This window comes from Sorex araneus, chromosome 2 (assembly GCF_027595985.1).
Source record: "Sorex araneus isolate mSorAra2 chromosome 2, mSorAra2.pri, whole genome shotgun sequence".
Classification (NCBI taxonomy): domain Eukaryota; kingdom Metazoa; phylum Chordata; class Mammalia; order Eulipotyphla; family Soricidae; genus Sorex; species Sorex araneus.
In genome coordinates, this window is record NC_073303.1 from 70,116,743 (window position 1) to 70,143,473 (window position 26,731).

Sequence of the window (26,731 nt, forward strand, 5' to 3'; positions counted from 1 at the left end):
TGGCATCACTTCTGTAGCACTGTAGCACTGTAGTCCCGTTGTTCATCGATTTGCTTGAGCGGGCACCAATAATGTCTCCATTGTGAGACTTGTTGTTATTGTTTTTGGCATATTGAATATGCCACAGGTAGCTTGCCAGGCTCTACCATGCGGGTGGAATACTCTCGGTAGTTTGCCAGGCTCTCTGAGAGGGGCGGAGGAATCAAACCCGGGTGGGCCATGTGCAAGGCAAACGCCCTACCCGCTGTGCTATTGCTCCAGCCCATGCATATATGTATATGTAGTGGTTGATGTCTGAATAGTCACTGACATATCAATTCTGTAATGGATAGAAAACAATCACTTGATATAGTTAAAGTGTGCATATGAGAAATCCCGAAATCTTCATGAATGTTTTTGTCAGGAAGAGTCTTCATATGTAGAGCGAATTTTAGTGGGGAATTTACTTCCTCTCTGTTGGAACTCTGAAACTTTCCCTCAGGCTTCTCCAATTTTTGCTATACTCAAGTACTTTTTTGTCAGGTTTTATGGTAATTGCATCAAAAGGAAGAAGGAAAATTTTGCTGTGCCTATAATTTATAGATTAATTTGTAAATTTAATTTACAATTAAATTACAAAAGCCTGTAATTTATATCTTTGGTGAGGGGAGTAATTTTGGCCACAATAGTGCTCAGCGGTTACTCCTGACCCAAATTAGGTAACCATATATAGAGCAAGGATGGTACCAAGGTCAACCAGCCATGGTCAAGGAAAGCACTTTACTCCCTGACCCCTGTACACCTCTCTCTCTCTCTCTCTCTCTCTCTCTGACTCTTTTCCGTCTGTCTCTGTCTCTCTCTCTATCTCTCTGATCTCTCTCTTGTCTCTCTATCTCTGTCTCTGTCTCTCTCTCTTTCTTTCCCACCCTCTCCTTTTCTCTCTCCCCTAGCCACTCTTTTATGTGTACCTCTAAGGTTTTTATTTAATGCCGTTCCCATGCCAGTCTCATACATGCCAGCAGCTTCAGATTTGGACTTCTCTTCATCTCACCTCTCTTTCCTAGTTGAAGTCAAAGGGAAATGCTTAGCTTCCAGATCTACTTATACTCTCACCTCATTTCCTTCTTTCATTCTCTTCCTCTCTCCTGTTTCTTTACTGCCTTCACATATTTCACTCATGGGCTCACTGAACGTTTTCAGCAATTCTCTTTCCGTTACTCAGCATTCCTTGCTGAATGCCAATATGCGACACACTGTTAGAGTGGACACAGCAGGGGGTCGGGGAGGAGCTGGTTTGAGTGGGATGCAGAGAGGTGAATATAAGAGCCAGGCAGAGAGCATCCAGATCCTGTCCACAGGGGGCCTGAAAGGCCTGGAACAGGGTGGGGAATAGCAAGAGGCAGGTCAGAAAGAACCTGCATCTCTGAGAATGGCAGTGCGCATGGACAAGAACGAAAGCCAGATCTCCTGGGCGTGGGGATAGTCATGGTTTGCAGAGGCGATAAATGGAGCAGGTACCCTCAATTCAGTACTTATCTTAACTGTAGAACTGACGGGACTTACCAATGAATGAACGTGGGTGAGACTTAAAAGAGAAATCAGACTCCAACTCTGCCCACTCCCTCCTTGTTCCTTTCGATTGCTCTCTCCCACCTCTGGATTTCTGTTTTGTTCACTTGGGATGGGGAACGCTCTTAACTATTCACACCAGTTCCTGTTTGTGTCTTAATTTAGAAGTCACCAACTCCAGAACCTTTCCTGATGTCCCAACACTAGGACAAAGGCACACCCACATGACACATGTAGCTACTCTCCTCTTGGCACCCTTCTGCTAACACTGCATTACTCACAAGACAGGGATTGCAAACACTGCTTCTAAAAACCAGAATCTCGGAGGCTAGGAGGCTGTCCAAACCCTGGCGCTATCCTGATCAGTGGGACTCCAGCGAATTACCCAGGCTTCAGTTCTCACTTCTGTAAAATGCAAATAAATAAACCGGCTACCTCAGATAATTCTGCGTGCATTTGTTTATGTAATGTGCTTAGTAAGATACTAACATAGGGCCAAGGTTAAATGATAATACGTGTGGTCTAGGGGGAAAAAAAATGTGACTTCTCAGTAGCACTGTCATACTGAACAGTTTGATTTATGAGCCGTGTCAGATAACTGTACACTTGGGTATCTTAGTCATTAGAGATTATAAATTGGTCTCCATGTCTTCCACGTAACGTGAGCTTTGATGTGGGGAATCCAAAAATACCACTTACCCTATTCAACGGGACCCCCTCCCCTTCCCCACCACCACCACCGGTGCGTTTTCCCCTTGTGATCTCACCTGAGCAGGTACATAGACAGCAGGCCGGTGGACAGTGAGTAACTGCAGAGGTTGGAGGCGCTGAGGGCGTGGCACCTTAATCATTCTTTACTCCCCCCCCCTTTTTTTTTTACAAGACGATTTGGCATCGTCCACCATGGTCATCAGAGACAAGAATGCGACGCCGCCTCCGCGGCTTCCTCTTGCTGGAGCGCTTCTGTCTCCGGACACACTTGCGGCTTGTTGTGGCCGCAGGAGCACCGGGTGTTCTGAGCTCCCGGTCGCCCGGCTTGGCCAAGGCTGGCAGTGGCCATCGGAAAAGCCTGGGAAGTTCTGCAAACCAGGAGGCCCGGGGATTCCTTGGGGGTGCTTTGGCAGTCGCGCCTTCCTGGGGAGGGGGGGGGTCCTCGCTTGCCCAAGGTGCGCGGGCAGCTCTGCGGAGGGTGCACTGCAGCCGACGGTGAAGACGTCCCCTTGGATGCACCCAGAGATCGAACCTGCAGCCCCGGGCGCAAAGTAGAAACTGAAAGTACACGGCCGGGCAGATCCTACGGAAGTTATGGAAGAGGCGAAGCTCCCAGCCGTGGCGTGGTGTGTGCCGCCCCCCCTTGGGATGGATGAAACGGCAGGCGCGCCTTGAGGGAGCAGCTCCCGGCCCCGACCCTGCCCCTCGGCGACACCCGGGTTCCTGGACGTGGCGATGGGCGGTGAGAGCTCGCTCCTGCGGCCGTTGCGATCATCATGACCACGCCCGCCTCCCGCAGACCATGTTCCATGGTAAGCGCTCCACTCCCGGGCGCAGAAGTGGACGCCCGGCAGCCCGGGGACGTCGGGGGCGCTCGGCGAGGGGGGCCCCCGCGGCCCGGGCGCCCCTTGCACTTTGGACCCGTCCCGCGCCCGGGCTCGCGCGCCGACCTGGCCCAGAGCCATTGGCACCTGGGGCCCCGACGCCTCCCGTCCGTGCCAGGGCTGCTCAGCGGCGGCCACCCCGGCCAGGTGGCAGCGCCTGTCGCCACGCGCCCCTCTGTCACCTGGGGCGCCAAGCCACCTTGCCCGCGCTCCCGGCCCCGCCAGGTAACTCACGGGCGCCCCGGGATCTTGCAGCTCCGAACTCAGCAGAGAAATGAAAGCGTCCTTCCCACGGGAGGCGGTTTAAAAACCCTACTTAGAGGACAGAATCTCCCTGGAAAGCCCCCCTTTCTCCCCTCCAGGGAGGCCGGGAGTTTCCGACTGGGGCTGTACCTTGAGGTTTTTGCTGGGAACCCACGAATGCGGCGCTGGGAAAAGTCAGCCCGGGTTTGGGGGTTTTAAGTTTTTTCCTGGATGGGTGCCGCTCGATGCAGAATAAGTAGGATATTTGCTCTGCGCGCCAGACCGTTGCTGAGATCCAAGCACTGTTCTGTGTGCGCGGGACGGAGATTTAAATCGAACCAGGGCAGAGGCGCGGTGAGTTGGATTCCTTTTGGCGAGGCCACCTAGGAAGAGCCAACAAGGTCACTGAAAGGAAAAGGGAGGAGGGGAAGGGGATGTGAAGGGCCAGGATCTGATGGAGGGAATCATAAAGTCTCAGTAAATACTTGTTCAAGGAGAGGCGGGGAGAAAGTGGTTATTCTTTTTGAAGTTGCGCTGCTAACCCTCTCTAAGGTAGTAAAGAGCCAAGCAAGAATTAAGGTAGCCAAGAAGTAGCAACCTGGGGCTGGAGCCATAAATAGCACAGCGGGTAGAGCGTTTGCCTTGCACGCGGCTGACCGAGGTTTGATTCCTAGCGTCCCATGTGGTACCCTGAGCACCGCCAGGAGTAATTCCTGAGTGCAGAGCCAGGAGTAACCCCTGTGCATCGCCAGGTGTGATCCAAAAAGAAAAAAAGAAGAAGCTTACAATGATAAAATAGCGGAGGGGGGGAGGGAGTGCACAGTATCGGAGAAAATGATGGATGATGGAAAAGTATTTGCAGCTGGCAATGCCCAAAAGATATTTTAGAAATTCCTTGTAAGCGAAATTCCCCCTTTCCTTAGACAGTTTGAGGTCACTTGTTCTTTCTTGCATATGTCCTGGTTCTCATCCTTACTTCTGATCTAAGCTGTCACTGTCATCCCGTTGCTCATCAATTTGTTCGAATGGGCACCCGTAACATCTCTCATTGTGAGACTTATTGTTACTGTGTTTGGCATATACAATACGCCACGGGTAGCTTGCCAGACTCTGCTGTGTGGGCACAATACTCTCGTAGCTTGCCAGGCTCTCCAAGAGGGGTGGAGGAATTAACACTGGTCAGTCGTGTGAAAGATGAACGCCCAACCACTGTGCTATGGCTCCAGCTCCTGATCTAAGCTAGAGAGGTCAAAACAAGATGACTAAGGTGTGTCATTACAAAAGGCCTTTATTTCCTGGAATGGATAGATAAGATAGCTAAGATGTTGTTATCTAAGATGTTGTTATCAATAAATAAAAGATTAGAAATACAAACTTCTTATCATAGTGATTACAGTAAGCGAGTTCCTGAGTTTTGTTCCAAATGATTTCACGAGAAATTTAAGGATAGGGTTCCTTATACTCTTTCCCCTTTTTCTTTTCTTGAGAGAAAGAAATTTAGGATCTACCCTATGGTCCTCCACCATGCTATTTGTTTTGGGTAATTTATTTATAATTGAGGACTAAAACAATCGAATAGTCCTCTTCACTGAGAAATAATAGAAAGCATGACTAAGTTTAAAAGCTTACACATGGTACCATACCAATGTTAAAGGGCTTAGAGAAAATCGAAAAAAAGTATTTCAGAGGAATTTCTCCCATGGCACATTCTCATGCACACACATGTTGATCCCCCTGCCCTCTTTCCTCTGACGTGTGACGTAGAATAGTAAGAGCAAACTTGAATGTATCTGCTCTCCTCCTCCCCAGAAAGAAGAGTCTGATACAGTGATTCAGTGCTTGGCCAGGAGGCATGTACCTGAGTGAGGCCCAGGTCTGGAAAGAGGACCTACACAAACACACACACACATACACACCACACACACACACACACACACACACCACACACACCACACATACACACCACACACATACACACCACACACACACCACACACACACCACACACACATCACACACACACACCACACACACACCACACACACCACACATACACACCACACACACACCACACACACACCACACACACACACCACACACACCACACACACATCACACATACACACACATACCACAAACACACACCACAACTACATTCACACACACACACACACACACACACACACACACACAGAGCAATGGAGCCCAGTAGCTAAAAGTTGAGTTCCTAAACCTTGTTTTTTTTAAAAAAAAAAAATATTAACTTTTGAGGCCTCCTAAGCAATGTTATGGGAAAATAGTGAGACAACCAGACCCTGCATCTACATCATTTAAAGCCGCAGCCCCTGGGGATGCAGTGCTGTAGAAACCCTGCGGTGCTGGGGACCCCCAGGGACTCACACTGTGGTGCTGGCAAGAGGGTCCTTTAGGACTGCGGGGTTCAAGGCCGGAGAACTAACTCAGTTCCTTGAGTTTCCGGATCCCTGAGTTAACTCTACTTTCCAAGAGAGTTTAAGTTTCTTAGTTTCTAAACTTTTAAAGCTGACAAAGCTGAAATTCAATCCTGGCTCTTTCTATATACACTTTTTGGGTTTTGTTTTGCCTTTTAGCTTTGAGGCCACACCCAGTGGTGCTCAGGGCTTACTTCTGTGCTTAGGAATCACTCCCGGTGGTATCAGAAGACTAAATGGAATGATGGGGATGGAACCGGGATTGACCATGTGCAAGGCAAGCCAAGAGTACCAATGTACTCTCCCCAACCCCTATACATATTTTGTATGTGAAAAAAAAAATTCTTTATGTCCCACAGTCTCCACTGCAGAAATGTCAATAACTGTTAGTACATACCTCAGAAAGTAGGAATTTGTCATTTTCTTCCTTTTGGCTATGGAGTTATACCCAGCAGTGCTCAGGTCTTATTCCTGTTTTGTGCTCAGGGATATCTACTTGCACTCTTCAGGAAACTTCATGCTGGGGTTCAAACCCAGGTCTCTCAAGTACAAGGCAAGCGTCCTGCCATACTATCCTCTCTAACCAAGTAGTTAGATTAAATGAAATGCATGCAATGTAATAGAAAGGCTGAATAATATCTTCAAGTGTTCACTATGGGGTCTTGTGCATAGAATTTTATCTTCATATTAGTTTTGCTGGATATTAGATTATTTTAAACGTCATCAAAAATTTTGTTTGTAACCTTAAAAACTGATTTCTGTACATATTTATTTATTGTCCACTGTTTAACTTTTCATGATTCACCCATTTATTTATGCCAGTTGTTTATATTGAAACCAATTTCATAGATTCAAATGTCTATCCATCCTGAATATCGCTTGGGCATTTTTGCATTTTTTTAAAATTTCAGAGCATTTTAATTTTCAGAGGAAACAGACCTGTGTAATATTTAGAATGAACACTCAGTAAATACTGGTTGGTCCTGAAAGACTGATGAAAGATTTGATAGCATATAAAAATAATGTATTTATATTCACTTTGACCCCATAACTTACACAGCAGAAGACTGAATGTATTATTTGGCTTAAAGTAAAAAACCAACAGGAATTTTTTAAACAGTCATCATTCTAGTTTAACCAAATTCCCTACTGAAAACAAATCCTCCAGTTTCAATTCCTTCAGGAGAGATAAAGACAAGTTCATCTTTATGGTTTGTCTTTTCTGTAACCTAATTAAAAGTTCAGGACTGGGGGAAGGGTGGGTGTCTGCATAATCTGAATCAAAAGCAAAAGCAGCAACTTTTACCCATTGGTACAACATTGTCAACCAAACCTTCAAGTCTAGCAACTACATCTTACTCTCTGTGTGGAATGGTACAGGCATTTGTCTTGCATGCAGTAGACCCAGGCTCCATCCCTGGCAATGGTGACCCCTGAGCACAGATCCAGAAGTTATTCCCTGAGCACTGTTTTGTGGGGCACAAACCATGGCCCTGTACCTCTACTTCTCCCCCCCCCCAAAAAAAAATAAGGTCCAACTCATCAACAATGAAGTAGGGTGCTTGAAAATTGGGACACTAATAACCTAATTTGTTTTTATTTTGCAAATCAGCCTAATGAAGCTTAAAAGATGAGTATCAGTTCATCCAGTAACACATTTTATACTAATATTGAAGTTCCCTCCCTGAAAACTGTGCTTTCCATTTCCTTAACTAACTTATTGGACAACAATGGCAATAGAAGACATGTAGATGTTTTGTGTGTGCTGGGACATCTCACACAATGAAAATCTCATACATGCAAGGAAAATTTAATTTCAGAATTGAGAAACTCATTGGAACATCCGTACACACACAAAGATACACACTCACTCAGACACAACACTGAATTTCCAGTCAGACCATCAATTGAAAGCATTGATAATAATTTTTAAGACCACTGAAAAATAAAGAGGACAAAAAAGAGAATTCATAGAAAATTAACTAAATTTATTAAAACATAAAAGGTGGACTTTGAGAAAATATTCATGTCTAATAGTAAGAAGGTCTTTCTTTTCAGTCCTATATTTCATTTCATTTATTCTCCTTAGAGCTCATTTAAAATTTTATTCAGTACAGATTTCCTTTATCATCTGATCTTTCCAAAATACATTTATTTTTTGCATCTATTAAGGTAGCAGAGAAACTAGGGAGAAAGTTGACTTCTCTTTAATCTGTAGGGATTTGTTATAAAGTAGGGACTTTGTAAACAATCAACTGATCATCATTTGAGGAGGAAGACACAAGAGTAATAATAGAGGGTTTCGGAGCTGACTAATATTATGTGGAGTAATATTTTGTTCATAAGATCACTGTGATTACATATTGCCAGAGCCTAGGGCTATTTATAAAAATCAAATCCGGGTGGAGGGGAGCAGGCTCAGGTTCAAATCCAGGCACTGAACCTTACTATATGTGTTTTACAAAAAACTTAACCTTTGGGACTGGTTTTCATTGTTATATATATAATATATAATACATATGGCATATATATTATATATAATATATATGGCATCTATATATAATATATATGGCATCTATATATAATATATATGGCATCTACTATGGCTGGCACATGTTAAGAATCCAAAATCAACTGGCATCTTCATCACTATTATTAATCTACAGTATGAATTATGCATATAGACATTTAGGGGCCAACTTATAAAGACTTTGTGTCTCAGTCCTGGATTTTTGCTTCTATTACCGCCATTAAATATCAGAGAAATAAGAGATGAAATGGAGGATTTGGGCTGGAGTGATAGCACAGCGGTACAGCGTTTGCCTTTCATGCAGCCGACCAGTGTTCGATTCTTCTGCACCTCTCGGAGAGTCGGGCAAGCTATGGAGAGTATCGCACCCGCACAGCAGAGCCTGACAAGCTACCCGTGGCGTATTGGATATGCCAAAAAAAAAAAGCAACATTAAATCTCACAGTGAGAGATGTTACTGGTGCCTGCTCGAACAAATTGATGAGCAACAGGATGACAGTACAGTGAAATGTAGGATTTATCTTTTATTCATATCCGATACCCAGTTAGTCTTCTCTATTTGTAAACATAGAGGCCATCAATAACATGATTTATTACGGGGTCGTGCTAACTTTTAAGGGACAGATGATACCCTCAAGGCCGGCATGCTGGGTACTTGACGATGTGCTTAATAGTCTTTCTGCCACCATTGCCATATTAGTTCCTTGGTGGGTAATGTCTGCTCCCAGTAACAGAAGCATATAGAAGAAAAACTCATGGGCCAGGGAGAGAACAAAGCATGTACCCAACCCCAGTTTAATCCCAAGTACCACATGTCCCCAGAGCATTGTTTTGTATAGTCCTGGTGACTCCGGAGTGTTGCTGGAGGTGGCCCTTTGTGGCCCCTGATGCCACAGTGTCCAGTGGCACTGTATTCTCAGGTCCTTGTTCTGAACCACTGGCCCAGTTGGCTGAGAATGACCAAGAGTGACTCCTGGGTCCCATGAGCAGAATTTGTTAGTGGCCCCCCCATAATAATATTAATAATATGCGTTCACCAAGTACACTTAAGGTTGATGTGGGAAGTTCACAGGAAATATATCGTTGCCATACTCAGTTGTTTACAGAAACTAAAAACATACATAGATGACAACTTATGGAGAAATTGATGCCTAGCTGTCTAGATGTTTACATGTCTGAGAATCTCCAACTTGCCCTCCAGTGTATTTTTATTCCCTCAATGATAACACTTATAATTTAATTTATTTTTGATTAGAAAACTTCTAATTAGGAGAACTAATGGAAAAGCAAGTATAACTCACTATTTAATGGGGAATAAATTTATTTATGGTGTTTTTGTAACATCAAGATGTTGGATGGAGCTGTGGTTTGAGGATTATGAATGGCTGGACTCTAGAGACAGAAGATACTGGAAAGATAGGTAATGGAGTTTCAAAAGAGATTCGTCCTGGTTGTGGAATGAGTTAACCCTTTACACTCCACCACTACAAAGGAAGAGTGTTGGGCGGAGACAGAGGACAGGGATTAAGGAAGGTGTGTGCCTTGCTGGTAGTCACCCCTGGTTCCATCTTTAGCACCAGAGTTCCCTGCCTCCCAGCGTCACCGCCAGCAGCTCTGGAGGCCCCCTGGGCCCTGCAGATTGTGGCCCTGAGGGCATCCAAGCATTGCAGGGTGTGGCTTTGGCACCACAGAGCATGCGCACCACAACATACCGTCCTTCCCTTGACCCTTCAGCCTGGTTCGTGGAAAGAGAATCAAGGGGAGCGCCCCTCCCACCATTAAAAAAGAAGCGGTTCAGAGTCCAGCACCAGATGAGAAACTTGGAAGGCTGCCTCCAGGAGGTGGCTAAACACTTGGATAAAACCACCTGTTATACTAATATACAATCATATGCTGTTGATGACAAAATTTCGAAATTATGCAACTTTTCTCAACTTGTAATTTGCCTGTTTACCTATAAATTCCTTTTCTTGCAGGTATCTGGAGCACAAGTCCATCTGAATAAATTCTAATGAATTGAAAAAAAAAAAACAACCAAAGTGTGTTTTAGAAGCAAGGAGACTGTTCTCATTGAACCTCGTCTGTGCTTTCCCAAAGGCATTGAATATTATTAAATATTCAAATCAAACGTGTCAAAAGTGGAAGAAATCTAAACTCTAAAATCCCTTTGGTTTACATAATAGTTACTATTTTTAGGACTCTCCCCACACAACCACTGGGATGCTTTTAAAAAAATTTATTAGAAATAAGCTAATTGAAACGCCACAGCCAAGTATAACATTATTTATAATTATGCTTTTCTTACTCACTGTTGAATTTAGTTTCTTTTAGGTACATCTTTGGAATTCCTCCCCTGATCCTTGTTCTGTTACCAGTAGCGTCATCTGATTGTGAAATTAAAGGTAAAGACGGCCAAGATTATAAGAATATTCTAAGAGTCAGCTTCGATTACTTGGTATGTTTCTGTTTTGTCTTACATTTTAATTCATTGGGAAAGTTTATCTATTCTTCTGGTATGCAGTTTTATACTTAAACGACCAACTACATCCCTTGAAAGGAAAATGAAATAAGTTAATAACATATGATGAGCTTCAAACTCTATTTTTATAGCTAGCCTTATGATGTCCTATTAAAAAAAATCATTCCTTACTCAACTTTAGAATCCCACAATTGAGGCTGGAGAGAAAGTACCGTGGGCAGGGCACTTACTTGCCTTGCATGAAGCCAACCCAAGTTCTATCTTGCATCCTGTATGGTCCCCTGAGTACCACCTGGGGTGATCCCTGAGTGCAGAGACAGGAGTAACTCCTGAATGGTGCCAGGTGTGGCCCAAAACCAAAAATGATCCCACAGTTATTTCAGTCCTAGGTTTCTCCTACCACATTCCTGTAAGCATGATTTGAACATAGCTGCATTTCTTCCCAGTCTGTTGATAGTCCCTTTAAAATCATTACAACAGGAGAGAAAAAGGAACTAAAGAATGATTCAAAATTATGAAAATGTAGGTGTATTTATTTTATCTGAATATGTGTACATATAGAAAAGTGTATGTTTATGCATATTTTGTATCTAATTTGCTGTGAGATGGATTTTATTTGCTAAGGGTTTTTGTGTTAATGAATTTATTTTTAGAATTATTTTACAGAATAATTTAGCAGAACAGAGTTCACCTATACAGTTCCCTCTGTGCAGTTTTCATTGTTAATATCTTGAATTTGAATGTCACATCTGCTACATTTTACAGACCAATACTGATATATTATTAAGGTTGACATTTGGGCTCTCTCTTTGTGTTGTAAATTTCAGTGAGTTTTGATAAAAGCAAAATGTCATGTGTTCTCCAGTAGAATATCCTAAGAATAGTTTCGCTGAAACTAACAATCCCCTGCTTTCCACTGGTTTGTCTCTTCCTCCTTCCCCTGAACTGATGATAACATCAATTATTATATTTTTGCCTTTTCTAGAATGTCATCAATTGAATGCAACATATAGACTTTCAGGTTGCATTCTTTCTAATAAATGTGTGTTTAAGACTTTTGTTTCCTTTGAGACTTTTTATGATTTTATAGTCTTCCTCCTCCTCCTCCTCCTCCTCCTCCTCCTCCTCCTCCTCCTTCTCTACCTCCTTCTCCTCCTTTTTCTCTATACACCTCCTCTTCCTCCTCTTCCTCCTCCTCCTCCTTATTCTGCTTTGTAATAGACAGGCTTATTGAAAAGTAGAAGGAAAAGGGAAAGAAACTTCCCAACCAGGGCGAAACTTATATAGGATTATGTTCTATAGCTCACTTCTTCCTATGGCAAACACTATTCCACTGAATAAATGAAATACATTTGTCTACCCATTCACTGACTGAAGGACATCTTTGTTCCAATTTTGGAACAATTATAAATAAATCCTCTATAAATATTCTTGTGCAGGATTTTGTTTCTACATACATTTTCAACTGATTTGGGTAGAAATATGAATCTGGGTGACATGGTAGGAGTGCCTTTAGCTTTGTGTAGCTTAATATAAAATTGCCCAGTAGCTTCCAAAGTGAATGTACAATTTTGTATTTTTACCTGTAGTGAATGAGAGTTCCTGATGCCTTATAGCTTCAGTAGCTTTTGTATTGTCAGTGTCTGAGTTTTGTTTGCTCTGGTAGGATTGTCACTGCATCTCACTGTTGTTTTAACATGCAACTCTATTCTGACATGTGATATTAAGCATCTTTTTGTCTACATATTTATTGCCATCTGTGTATTACTCATTTTTGGTAATGTATCTGAGCTCAACAGTTAAACTGACATCTTGATATTTTGTCTTTATATTAATTGTTATAGGATATATTTCCATTGATTTAGATCTTTCTCATTCTTTTCATCAAAGTTTTATACTTTTCTTAATTTAGATTCTGTTTGTATTCCACTATATCTATACCTAAATATTTCATTTTGTGATGCACGTATAAAACTTATGTTGAATTTCAATTTCTATATATCAACCATTTCTAATATATAGAAAACAAGTTGTTTTTGTATATTAAACTGGAATTCTGCACAATAGTCAAAATTGTTTGTTATTTTGAGTTGTTATTTTTGCTGATTCTTTGAGAATTGCTATATGCAAACCTATGTATCTGTAAAACATTACATTTTCACTATATGAAAGTGTATACATACATATTTAATTTAAAAAAAAACAGAAAACCGTCAGTCATAACATGAGAGAAAATGATTAATTTCTCCCCTCCTTGCACACTTTCAACATACACATAAAGTGACATCACAGCTTAGAAATTCATATTCCTGGTCCTTGAGGAGTACAGAAAATTTAAGCTGATATTGAACACTGTTGAACACTGTGCCACAAAGGTTTCCTGATTTTTTTTCTCATTGATTAAAAAAGTAAAGGTAGATGTGCTTATTTAACATTCCATGATATTTTTGTACTTAAAGTCAAAAATAGATGGCTCATTTAATATTCCATAAATTTTTATACCTCTTACACTGAACAATGCTAATTACTCTAAAATTAATATATTTATTATTTCATTTTATTATCCAGATAATCAACTAATGTTAGGTCTACAATGTGTATTTGTATGAACTGCAAAAATTGTTAATAATTTTTGTGACTGTGTTATTAGCAGTAACACAAGCTATGTTATTAATTTAAAATTATGTTATTGGCAACGTATAATAAATGAATAAAAATATGTTATTGGCAATTTTTATAAAGCTGAAATTTATGTTCTTGGCAATTCAATAGCAGGAAGTTTTCATCTACCATATTTATAGCATGTTTTTTATGGTTGTCAGTCATAGTAAATTTAGAATCTATGAATCAAGTAGTATTTTCTGTCTATTTGAACCATGAACTATCATAGAGCATAGTCATTAGCCTCTTACGCTCTGCAGCTATAGCAGCTGTGCAACCTTAAAGGTTTTGAACCAAGTTCCTTGATTTTTTTTTTATTGATTTGACATTAGTTTATATGGGTGCAAATTTTTATTTATTTTAGGGATACATTGCCTCATCGTGCCTATCACCGAGGTGCTAATATCCTCTACTATTGTTAGACTTCCTTTCTACCTTGTCACCCTCGGTTAGCTTTAGTTCTGTGTGATGCCTCAGTGTTCTTCAATGGACTTTGTCTATTCTTTTCCTTGCCTCAGGCCTAATACACCATCTGAGTGAGACTATGCAGCATTTCTCTTTTTCTTTTTGACTTATTTCAATGAGCACGAGACCTTTCATCCCTGTACAGAAAAAGGCAAGGGTTCATCTTTTCTATTGCCTGAATAATGTTTCATTGTGTCTGTATCCCACAACTACTTTAATCTACTTATCAGTTGTTGAGCACTTGGGTTGTTTCTAGATCTTGCTGGAAACAAAACCATAGTGAAGAAGTGAAAACTTTAGAGAAGAAGAAAGAAAAGTCAAAAGAACCTTTCATTTCAATGTGACTGGTACAGATTTAGTTACTTATTCACTCAGCATGTCCTGGATGATTTACAGTAATTACTATAAATCTTTGTATGCTTATAATAGTAATAATACCTAAGAAGTGATTATTATGTACTAACTTATCTTCAGGGGATTAGTTTAACCCTGAAAATATACATATCTCTGGGGCTGGAGAGATATTACAGTAGGTAGGGAACTTGCCTTGCATGTAGCTAATGTGTGTTCAAACCCCAGCATCACATATGGTCCTCACAGTACCACCAGGAACAATCCCTGAACACAGAGCAAGGAATTAACCCAGAGCTCTGTTAAGTGTGGACCCCAAACAATACCCCTATAAGGGTGTACTCCTACTGTGACTTCAATTCATATAATCTTCAATTAGCAAAGCTAGGATCTAATTCTTTGCTATTAACCAGTAAATATCTGAGGATTTTATTCTCGCCTTGCATTGTGGGCTTGCAATACAAGGGAGTTTTGACTTTTTTCTAGGCACCAGGAAGTCATTGAGGAGTTTGGATGAGAACAATGACAATTAATATATGAACACGAAGGATAGAAATATTTATCCTTAGTGTTCACTACTGAATCCAAAGGGTTACATAAATAAAACCCTCAGTAAACGTATGATTAACAAATGAAGAATAAGTAACACATCATAGTAGGGGAAAATGAATTTAGGATTGGAATACATAAATAGTTACTAACTTAATTATTAGCAAGAACTTTGATCTTGGATACATTATTTGGCCTCTTTGGAGCTCTTCATCACCTTAGAAATGTAGAAATTGAATAACCTCTGCTGTGCTCACTTCGGCAGCACATGTACTAAAATTGGAATGATACAGAGAAGATTAGCATGGCCCCTGCACAAGGATGACATGCAAATTCGTGAAGCATTCCATATTTTTATCCGACAACATAGATTTCAGGCTGAAAAAGATTAGAAGGGACAGCGAAGGTCATTTTCTATTCATCACGGGGTATGTACAACAGGAAGAAATCACACTATTAAACGTATACGCACCTAATGAATAACCTCTGCTGTTTTCAATAGCAATCACATTTTTTTTTTTTTGCTTTTTGGATCACACCCAGCGATGCTCAGGGGTTACTCCTGGCTTTGCACTCAGGAATTACTCCTGGCAGTGCTTGGAGGACCATATGGGATGCCAGGGATAAAACCCGGGTCGGCCGCGTGCAAGGCTAACGCCTTACCGGCTGTGCTATCACTCCGGCCCCGCAATCACATTTTTTTTGAGATGGGGAACAATGTTTCATTTATCCTGTCATTTTTTTCCTTTTCTTTATTTCCATTTTCAGTGTCAGCCTGTCTTAATTTTTTCCCTTTTTAATAAATATTTATTCCATGCTGACTATGAGCAATGTTCCCTGTGAAACATAAAAAGAAGAAGGAAAAGATGAAGGAGGAAAAAGAGGAGAAAGAAGAGGAAGAAGCAACAAAGCAAGAAAGAGAGAGAGAGAGGGAGAGACAGAAAAGAGGAAGGAAAAAAGAAAAGAAGGGGAGGATAAAGGAGGGGAAAAAAGAGGAAAAGGAAAAAGGGGGAAAGGAAGCTATCTGCTATTCATATTTACTCAAGGAAATTTACCAAATATTTATACTCTAAGTCAAATAAGTAAATGTCATATTTAGAAAAAAATACCTTTTCCCCTCTGCTGCACCATTGTAAAAGCTCGTTGAGCCTACATGGTACAGGTTCATTTCTGGACTCTTCAATTCCCATATCTAATTACCTTGGGTCGATCTTTATTATTTTGGCTTTGGGATTTGGTTTTGAAATCAAGAAGTGTGAGTCCTTTTATTTGATAGGATTTTTTTAGAGATTAACTATTTCACCTCCCTTGAAATTCCATCATAAATTTTTATTGTGAATTTTTATTGAATTATTGAATTATTAAATTAGCATATTAATTTCTAGGAAACAAGTATAGATCTTGATAGGAATTTTGATACTCCTACCATCAACTAAGAAACATTTTTTTCCAACAGTAACAGTGCTTCTGGCCCACAAAATGTGATAATTTTCCATTTATTTAATTCTTTCCTTTCAGTGATGGTTTGTAGTTTTGACTTTAAAATTTGCATTTCTTTTGTAAATTTGTAAATTTTATTTTTAAATATGGTATATATGTTTGATGATACTATAAATTAGGTCGTTATCTCAATTTCACTTTAAGAAAATCTTTGATTTTTAACTTTGTAGTATTTATATTCTGACACTATATTAGTCTATAAGCATCTTAGGAACAGTACATGTTTGATTCATCTTTGAATCCTAGTGAATACTCATCTAGAGTACTTTGCACATAGTATTTTTAATTGGTGTAATAACATCATCATCATCATTATCATCATCATCATCCCGTTGATCGTCGAATTTCTCGAGCGGTCTCAGTAACATCTCCTTGCCCTGAGATTTTAGAAGCCTCTCTTTACTCGTCCTTCCCAACGGTGCCGCATTGGAGGCTCTTTCAGGGTCAGAGGAATGAGACCCAACATTGTTACCGGTTTTGGCATATGAATACGCCATGAGGAGCTTGCCAGGCTATCCCATGCGGGCAGGAAACTCTTGGTAGCTTGCCAGGTTCTCTGAGAGGGAGAACTAGGCTATAAGATGTTCGGGAGCTTGGTTTTATAGTCTCTGGATGTTGGCAGTTGATGGGATTACAGGGCGCCAGGGGCAGTCCTTGGGTGTGACCACCTAGCTACTGGAAAATGGGGGATCTGGGCAGAAGAGGCCCAGTCGCTATCCGTGCAGGTTTGGAGATCTCAGCCCCAGGTCCGGCACACTTGGGTTCCTCTGCCAGTTCCTTCATGCATGAGGCTCGTCTGAATGTGTGGAGAGGGGCCTTGAGCATGGCTGTAGCTGGATTCTGGAGGTCTTCGGGTACCAGGGCTCTGTTCGGGACGGGGAGGAAAACTCAACCCACCCCTTCCGAGGGGCCCCAGTGAAGACAGCCAGACAAGGGGGCAAGAGATTCTGGTGTAATATATGATAAATAATACATGAATTTTATTACTTTTTTTGAAATTCCAGTGATCAAACCCAGGACCCTGTGGGTTATACTAAAATATACTACACTAGATATATACTAAATAATGTATACAAAAATATACATTCTAAATAAACTCCATGCATTAGTTAGAACTCAGAATTTATTCAGATTAAGCTAGAGTCTATTTTATTAAATATTTGCTGCTTTGAAACTTTGTTATGTATAAGAGCTAGAAAGATTTTTTGATCTCCAATATGAAGTTGCAAACATAATTATTTTGTGCATTAAAATTATTTTGCGGGGCTGGAGCGATAGCACAGCGGGTAGGGCATTTGCCTTGCACGCGGCCAACCCGGGTTCGAATCCCAGCATCCCATATGGTCCCCTGAGCACCGTCAGGGATGATTCCTGAGTGCATGAGCCAGGAGTGATCCCTGTGCATCGCCAGGTGTGACCCAAAAAGCAAAAAAAAAAAAAAAATTATTTTGCTTAAATATGACTCATATGTTTGAATTTTGCAACTCCTCATGAGCATAGAGTCTGGTTAAAGTTAACACAAGCAGCAGGAGATGGCCAGGCCTAGAAAGAGATACTCTCTAGGAATGACTCAGTCTAACTTCAGGCACATGAAGAGATGTTCTTTATTGTGAGTTAGAGAATTGCATGGTGTAATAACTAATAAGTTTAAATTGGCTTTTATTATTTCTAATAAGTTTAACTGTGTTTCTGGAGCCTATACAGATTCTGTTTCCTTTTCCCCTTACATAGGTCTCAAGTACTCTAAGGCTTCCGCCTCTTTTATGAACTTTGGAACTGTTTATTTAAATATCTCTATCCAGACAGCTCCCGGCATTCACCCTACTAGAAAACTGTCTTCACACCAGCCTGTCCCTGCTTCTACATTCACTTCTTGGGTAATGGTATGTGCATTTGCCCAATTACTCAGTCCCTAAGCCCCCAATCATCCTTGACACTCTCACTCTTATCAAACATTGCACAATAGTACGTCTCTTTGGCTCTATTAAGTTATCCATTTATTACATTGACTTCACTTCCATGAAGTAGGTGATACAGTCATCGGGTACTGATGGAGAACTGCAAATAGCCTTCAGTCTCTGGCTGATCGCCCTGCTCCTAGTATACATTTGTTATCTTTACTGACATTTGAATTATCTTTCCAACACTTCAAGCTGACAGTCTCTGGAACTCCTTTAAAAAAGTATTTTTATACTTTAAATTCTATTACTTTTACCCTAGTATCTATACAATGTTGGTCTTTATGTTATTGGTTTGCTAACAGTGGTGGGCAAAAAGTACTTGAGCATATTCTAGTTACTTCTAGTTACTTTTAGAATATAACTAAAACTGCTACACTTAAATAACTTTAATTAATAAGATAAAATTTTAAAATTAAATTGTTTATTATATCATGTTATATTAGAATAAAGACTTAATTACTTATGTAGATTTTCTAGTGGTGTGACTATACAAAGGTTTCAGTTTAGGAAGACTGTTATTGAAGAGACAAAGATTTTTGTCCTAGGAATGGCAGTTTAGTTATAAAAATTAAAATATACCAATAAAAATACAGATTCTATGTGGATAAAAAATACCTAACTTTCTATGAAAGGCCTCTTTAAAAATAAAAAATGCATATACTAAAAATTAAAATATGGATATGTACGGCATGTCAGCACCAATCAACAGAAAATTGAAATAGCTATATTCATTTCAGAAAAAGCTCATTTCAAAGAAAGGCAGACTATCAGAAGTAAAGCAGGATATTTAATAAATTGCCATTTTTTGGGGCTGGAGCGATAGCACAGTGGGTAGGGCATTTGCCTTGCACGAGGCCAACCCAGGTTTGATTCCCAGCATCCCAGTGGTCCCCTGAGCACTGCCAGGAGTAATTCCTGAGTGCACAGCCAGGAGTAACCCCTGTGCAACACGAGGTGCGACCCAAACAGCAAATAAATAAATACATAAATAAATAAAGGGTCAATTTTTCAAGAAAAATAACAATTGTCAATGGTATGTGACTAAAAACCTTAGAATCTGAAACATAAAGTGATTTTTAAATAAAATGAAGACACATTAGTAAAATTTATGGAATATTGTGAAAAATAAATACACACATTACTGATACTTAATTTATAGTAATTCTATTCCCAAACAAACAAAAAAAATCAGGCTCAGGTGATTTCAGTAATGAATTATGCCAAATATTTAAGAAAAAAATCATGCCAACTATACTTAACATTTGGTATAAATTATACCAAATAAATGATACCAAATTTACAAACTCTATTGACAAATGGAAACAGGGAATACTTTCCAACTCATCATGTAAGACTCACATCAGGAAAATTTGAAATGAATATTTCTATGAATATACGTGGAAACAGCCCCGGCAAAATACTAGCAAATAAAATTAAATAATGTACTCTAATAATTATATATTATAACTCAGTGGAACTTAATCCAGATATGTTAGCTCAACATGAGAATTGATTAAAGTAAATTATGCCATAAATATTCTAAAAATAGGTGAAGGAAAAGATTTGTCAGAATTCAGTACTGATTAATTATAAACAGTCAAAAATTAGGAGTAAAGCAATTTGTTCAAACTAATAAAAAGAAAATATTTATTAAAAGCCTATAGCTTCTGGGGGCTGGAGCAATAGCACAGTGGGTAGGATGTTTGCCTTGCACACAGCTGACTCCAGTTCGATTCCCAGCATCCCAAATTGGTCCCCCAAGCACTGCCAGGAGTAATTCCTGAGTGCATCAGCCAGCAGTAACCCCTGTGCACCACCGGGTGTGATCCAAAAGAAAAAAAAAATAAGTCTACAGCTTCATAATACTTAATGATGAGATAATAGATTCTGTCCCTATAGTCTTATCACTAGTACTCAACATTATTTTGTAAATCTTATCTTATGCAAAAGGCAATAAAACAAGGCAAAGTACAGTTTTAAAAAAGAAAATGAAACTTCTTTTCACTACAGATAACAATTATAAATAAAAATATAATATAAATAAAGAAACCCTTTATTATAGCATAGTGTAGTCAAAACAATAGAAAAAGATTCCTGAAGCTAATAGGAAATTATAGAAAGGATACAAGGTTTATATATAAAAGATAATTGCTTTCTAAACATCAGTAAACAAACAACTGACATTTGAAATTAAGAACACAACACTGTATAAGTTAGTATCTAAAACTAAAATGCTCAGGTATAAATCTCATAAAATATATAGCATCAACCACAAAAAATACTCTAAAGCTCAGAAGATGGAAACCAAGGGACTAAAATAGAGAAGTGTTTCATATTTATGACAAGGAAAGCCAGGATTTTTAGTCTGCCATTCTCCCAATTTGTTCAATGTAATTACAATCAAAATGCAACAAGACATTTTGCAGATATCAACAACATTATTATGAAGTTTATGTAGAATATGAGTCAGAGAGAGACAGCTCAGTGTGCCAAATACATGCTTTTTATTGGTGTTTGTTTGGGGACCACAGATGTTCTTGTGCTCTAGTTGTGGCCTAACACAATCAAACAAACATACAAAAATCGCATCAAATGTCAAAAGATCCAAAATAACCAACAAAATATTTTGAAAAAGGAACAAAGTCAAAGTACGTAATTTTTTCAAACTCAAGACATAAGGCTAGAGCAATCAGAACAGCAAGATATTAATGAAAGAGTAGAAAATAGAGCAGAATAGACAGGCTAATTAGACCAATGCAGTCTCTAATAATTAACAAAATGTTAAGACTAATTTATTGGTGAAAATAGTCCTTTTAGCAAATTATGTGAAATATACCCCCCTCAAAATAGACCTCACACCTTTTACGAAATGACTCAAAATACATCACATACATATATGCAAAGTACAGAAACTATAAATGAACTATAAAACTATGAATATAAAATAACAGAGGAAAATTATGAATATGATATTTTCACATATAACACCCAATAATAGTATACTGCATGAAAGAAAAAAACTGAATCTGGACTTCATGAGAATTAAAACTCTCCTTGGAAACAACTATTTAGAGAATGAAAAGAAATGCCACAGACTAGGGAAAATATTTGTAGACAGTATTTGTACTAAAAATAGAATGAAATGCGCTTGCCTTACACATGGCTGACTTCAGTTTGATCTCTAACATCACAATTAGTCCCTCAAGATTTTTGGTAACAACCCCTGAGCACAACTGGTGTGCTCCCCACCAAGTATAACCCTCAACAATATGATAAATAATCCAATTAAAATGTACAAGAGATCTAAATAGATAATTCAACAATAAAGATATACACACAGCAAATAGGCATGTGCAGAGATACTCAAGATCATATGTTCTCAGGGGATTGTAAATTAAAATGAGAGTAGAGATGCTCACCTAATGAATAACATCTGAAACACTAAGAACACCAAATGTTGGCTAAGATGTGGAACAATCAGGTTCTTTCATTAATTGCCAGAGGGAATGCATAATGGGCAATTTCTTAAGAAACTAAACAATCATACTATATGCTCACACTTTTAAGTATTTACCCAAATGAGTTGAAAACTAGAATCCATACTAAAATTTTTACAGCAACCCTCATTAAAGCCTTTTATTATTATAGACTTTGGGGCTACACCCAGTTGTGCTTGGGATTTACTCTTGGCTTCACGTTCAGGGATCAATCCCTCCTGACAGGCTGAGGCAAACTTCTGATGGTCCAGAGCTTGGTTGTGTGCAAAGCAAGCACCTTACCCACTGTACCATCCAACCTCTATTAAAGCTTTATTTATTCAAAGTTGTCAATAACGGATGCAATGAAATCAATTTTCAACGAGTAAATGGATTAACTGCAGCACAACCAAAGAAATTTAAACAATGATTAATAAAAATGATCTATCAAGGCACAATAGGGCATGGGGACATCTATTTTAAATGCATATTGTGTGAAAGATTCTACTCTTAGTGAGATACTGTGTTGTTCCAATGAGATGATAGCCTAGAAATGGCAACATTATAGAAAAGCAAAAAGAATTAGTGATTTTTAAGGTTTTAGGAAAGACTGGGAAAAATGAATAGGTAGTAGTACACAGGGTAATTTTAGGAAAGTAAAATTAATTCATTATTTTATAAGGAGTTAACAATAATTTGGTTTAATAATATAATCATATTAATTCAGGACATTAATAGTAAACTCAATCAGGGCTGGGGATATCTGCGAACTCTCTTTCCTTTTTCCTATTTTACTGTAAATCAAATCATATTTTATAAAGCCAATAAAAGAGTAAAATGAAATAATAAATATTTAAAAATAAAAGAAAACTAACAATTCTTATTCTGTAGACATAAACTCCCCAAATTCATCACTTGGTATGCACAATCAAATTTCTACAGACAGCTTCCTAGACTGACCAAAGTTAGAATGAAATCAAGAGAGCAATGCCTCAAATTTTCAATTATTTATAAAAAGAAAATCCAAATAATTCCTGACAGAAATTCAGTGACAACAGAATAATGAGAGAAAGGAATATTTTTTCCATTTATTTATGTTTTAATTGAATCACAATAATACACACATTTACAAAGCTGTTCATGATTGGATTTGTCATATAGTGTCCCAAAACCCGTCCCTTCACCTCTATACTTTTCCCACCACCAATAGTCCCAGTTTCCCTCTGCCCACCCCCAATCTCACCTCTCACCACTTGCCATTATAGCAGGCACTTTTCCTCTCTCTCTCTCTCTCTCTCTCTCTCTCTCTCTCTCTCTCTCTCTCTCTCTCTCTCTCTCTCTCTCTCTCTCTCTCTCTCTCCCCCCTCCCACCCTCCCCTTGGACCTTAGTTTTCAATACAGATTATGAAAGGTATATCCCTTTACTGTGCCCTTCACCCACCCACGCATTCTTGTGGCAAGCTTCCAACTGTTGACCTGTCCTCCTGGCCCTATTTCCCCTCATCTTGGTTAGTAGTCTCATTATTATATATCAGGTTTATATAATAATGAGACTATATAATATCACTGTAGCACTGTCATCTGGTTGCTCATCGATTTGCTCAAGCAGGCACCAGTAACATCTCCATTTTGAGACTTGTTGTTACTGTTTTTGGCATATAGAATACACCACAGGGAGCTTGCCAGGCTCTGCCGTGTGGGCGAGATACTCTCAGTAGCTTGTGGGGCTCTCCGAGAGGGACAGAGGGATCGAACCTGGGTCAGCCGTGTGAAAGGCAAACACCCTACTACTGTGCTATCGCTCCATCCCAAGACTATATAGTATATAATGTGTATATATATACATAAATATATATATTATATCCCACACATGAATGCAGTTATTCTATACCTATTCTGGATTGCCATGAAAAGTATCGTGTTGAGTGAAATAAGTCATAAAGAGAAAGAAATCTTGACTGGTCAGTTGGACTCAATACCAGGGTGTAGATGGTACTTTGCAAAGTAGCTTAAGGATTTGTATAACTTTCAAATGTAAGTATCCTGCATTGAAATCCCCTTGAAGATCATAGATCATAGTGTAAATTAAGTTACCGGACGTTGAAAATCTCAGGCCTGTGCATTGTTGCAGCCTATATACATCTGAACCAGATCAAGTTGCCTTCACTGATTGTTCGGTTGTCTGTGTTGCTATCTTGTAGATGAAACAGAAACAGGGAAAAATCATTAGCCAAAACCTGCTCATAAACAGAACTATATAGTATTTCCATTAAATTAAGGTATATCATACATGTTCTGATAATACAGAGTACTATTAAAGAAATAATAGTTCTAAAATGTTTAATAAACGTTAGCATACTTTATTAAAATAATCACACAAGAATAAAAGGTATGTTTCATTGTTATTGATGATTTACAATTTATTGCTGTAAAATGCACATGGATTCACATTAAAATGATCTTAGTAAAAGTAAGTCTAAAAACCTTATAGAAGTGAAAAATAGACTGTAAGAAAACTAAAATACTTTATAAAAAATTAAGTTATTAAAACTTACAGCCAGAGAATGAGAAAAACCTTCTAGGAACCTACATGATTAATAATCTCAATATCCTAAAACCACACCCTTCAAATATAACAATGTAGGGGCCTGAGACAGAGCACAGTGGGTAGGGATGCAGCTTTTGTTTTGCATGCGTCTGACCCCAATTTGATCCCTGGCTTCCCATACAGAGCCCTGCCTAAACTGATCACTGAATACAGAGTCATGAGCAATCCTTGAGCACTGCTGGGGATCATCCCTAAACGAAATGATGGTGATGATGATGATGATGATGATGTAGATGATATAGAATATTGAATGATATATTCCAAGACATCCACCTAGAATCTGTGTATGTGACCTTTTTGTAAAATGGGTCTTTGCATACGCAGTGTGTCCCTAGGCTTCATGATAACAGAGACAGTAAATGCAGAAAAGACAGTGCTCTCTGAGAGGTGAGAGGGCATCATAAAATATGGCATCAAATAATTATCAGTGTGGAATGAACTACTATAAACTTGAGATTAAAGCATTTTAGCAACCATACAAAATTGCCTCTGAAAATAAGCCAGTTTATGAATAATTGTTCCTTTATTTTGTTGACTTTTGGAGGAATAGTGTAGGATTATTCAGAAGCTACTCCAGGCTTAGTGCTCAGGGCTGCTTCTTGTGGTGCTCTTGGAGCCATATGATGTCTGGGATCAAATCTGAACCCCTTGCATGCAGAGCATGTCATCAACCTGGGAATTATTTTTCCAGGCTCCATAACTGTTCCTTTAAAAGAGACGAGTAAAGTAACCTACGATAGACAAAACAACTCTCTTACTGATTGGGTAAAAGCAGAGGTGAGTAAGAGAAAAGGGGTGTATCATGTACTGTAACAAGTAGATATCAAATAGTTTTATGTAAAAGTTCAGGTGTGCGTTATTGAAAATAATTATGTGTACAAAAATTAAATTTTGCTAACTGTGATCTTCCAATTCAAAATGAATTCTGCAGCTCTAAATACTGTAGAGACTGTGGGCTGGGAAGAGAATATGGGGATAAGGTGCTTGCCTGCATGTGGTTGATCACGAATAGGTCCCTGGTACCACATATGGCCCCCATGTTCCTTAAAAAATCATATATGAAAATATCACTCTATATTTGTCCTTCTCCTTCTGTCTGACTTCAGTCAGCATGATACCCTTTAGTTCCAAAACCACTAAGCATTAACTTGATTATTTTTGTTTTCTTTTAGGGGGAGGGGCGGGACATCTGGTAGTACTTGGGACTTACCTTGCTCTGTGCTTAGGGAATCACCCCCGGTGGGGCTGATTATGTGTGGTTACCATTATGTGTGGTTCTGGGGATTGAACCTGGGTCGACTGCATGCAGACAAACCCACTGACCACTGAACTCCAGCTCCTATTTCTTTATTTATCATAGCTAGGTAGTTTTCCAATTTATATGTATATGACAGTTTCTTTATTGACTTACCTGTTCCTGGCCCCTTGAGCTCTCCCCATATCCTACTAATGCTGATTATTTCTGTAGGTTACTCATTCAGTGAACATCATTGATGTTGAAGGCTTTTAGGTCAGTATTGTAAGTTACAGCAATAAAGGTTTACACCACAATAACCACAGGTGTCTTCAGTGACATTGAGTAATTTATAATCCACTCTTTATGTCACAGCCCAATGGACTTTGTAATATTTATCTCTAAACGTGCTAGCTATTAACACTGGATAAATTACACACTTGCTAGGTATGTGACGCTGGATAAATTAATCTTTTTATGACTTAGTTTTACCCTTCTAAACTTTGAAAGAATAGTACTGATACTTCTTGAAGTTACTTTAATAAATAAATGAATTGGTATACATATAAAGGTCATGAACCAGTGCTTAGAACTTAGCAATTAGCAATGACTCATATATTAATATTCATATTAGGAGTATGCCTGCAGTAATGTCTTCTAAATTTCATATTCCACTTCTTAATGGCAATAAATTGATTGAGTTATGAGCAAAATTCTATTAAAATGTTAACACAGACTACATTGGTTTGCATTTAAAGAACTTAGAAATGCACCAACAACTGTAGTCTTCAAATGCATGTTTACTTACAAAATATGTTTTCAATAAGTTCTATATAGAATTCTGAGTCCCTAAGCCTTGACTGTTTTGCATTATCCAATCTCCACTTTAAAAATCCCAAGTCATTTTGTTGAACCTTGGAGTTACCTAGGAAACTGCCGCTCAAATTCAGTTTACTTATTTACAGATGAGGAAGTTTAATACAAGACAACATCATGTTAATCCAGAGTTATAGGAAGATTACTTGTCTGAAAATAAGCATACTTGTTTCAAGGGTCATAGGTTGTAGGTCAGGGGTTAGGAG

The 26,731-nt window shown here is 39.0% G+C and overlaps 1 protein-coding gene and 1 non-coding gene across 2 annotated transcripts in view; both read left to right on the forward strand.

Moving 5' to 3' along the window:
• The first annotated feature begins 3,061 nt into the window (after positions 1-3,061).
• IL7 (interleukin 7) overlaps positions 3,062-26,731 on the forward strand; it is a 45,186-nt gene continuing 21,516 nt past the window's right edge. The window contains exons 1-2 of the mRNA XM_055124431.1: positions 3,062-3,071; positions 10,687-10,820. Of these exons, the coding sequence (XP_054980406.1) occupies positions 3,062-3,071; positions 10,687-10,820 (144 nt within the window). The remainder of the gene's footprint in view (positions 3,072-10,686; positions 10,821-26,731) is intronic.
• Positions 15,120-15,226, forward strand: LOC129402778 (U6 spliceosomal RNA). Its single transcript, XR_008628822.1, has one exon. It is a non-coding gene; the product is annotated as a U6 spliceosomal RNA (small nuclear RNA).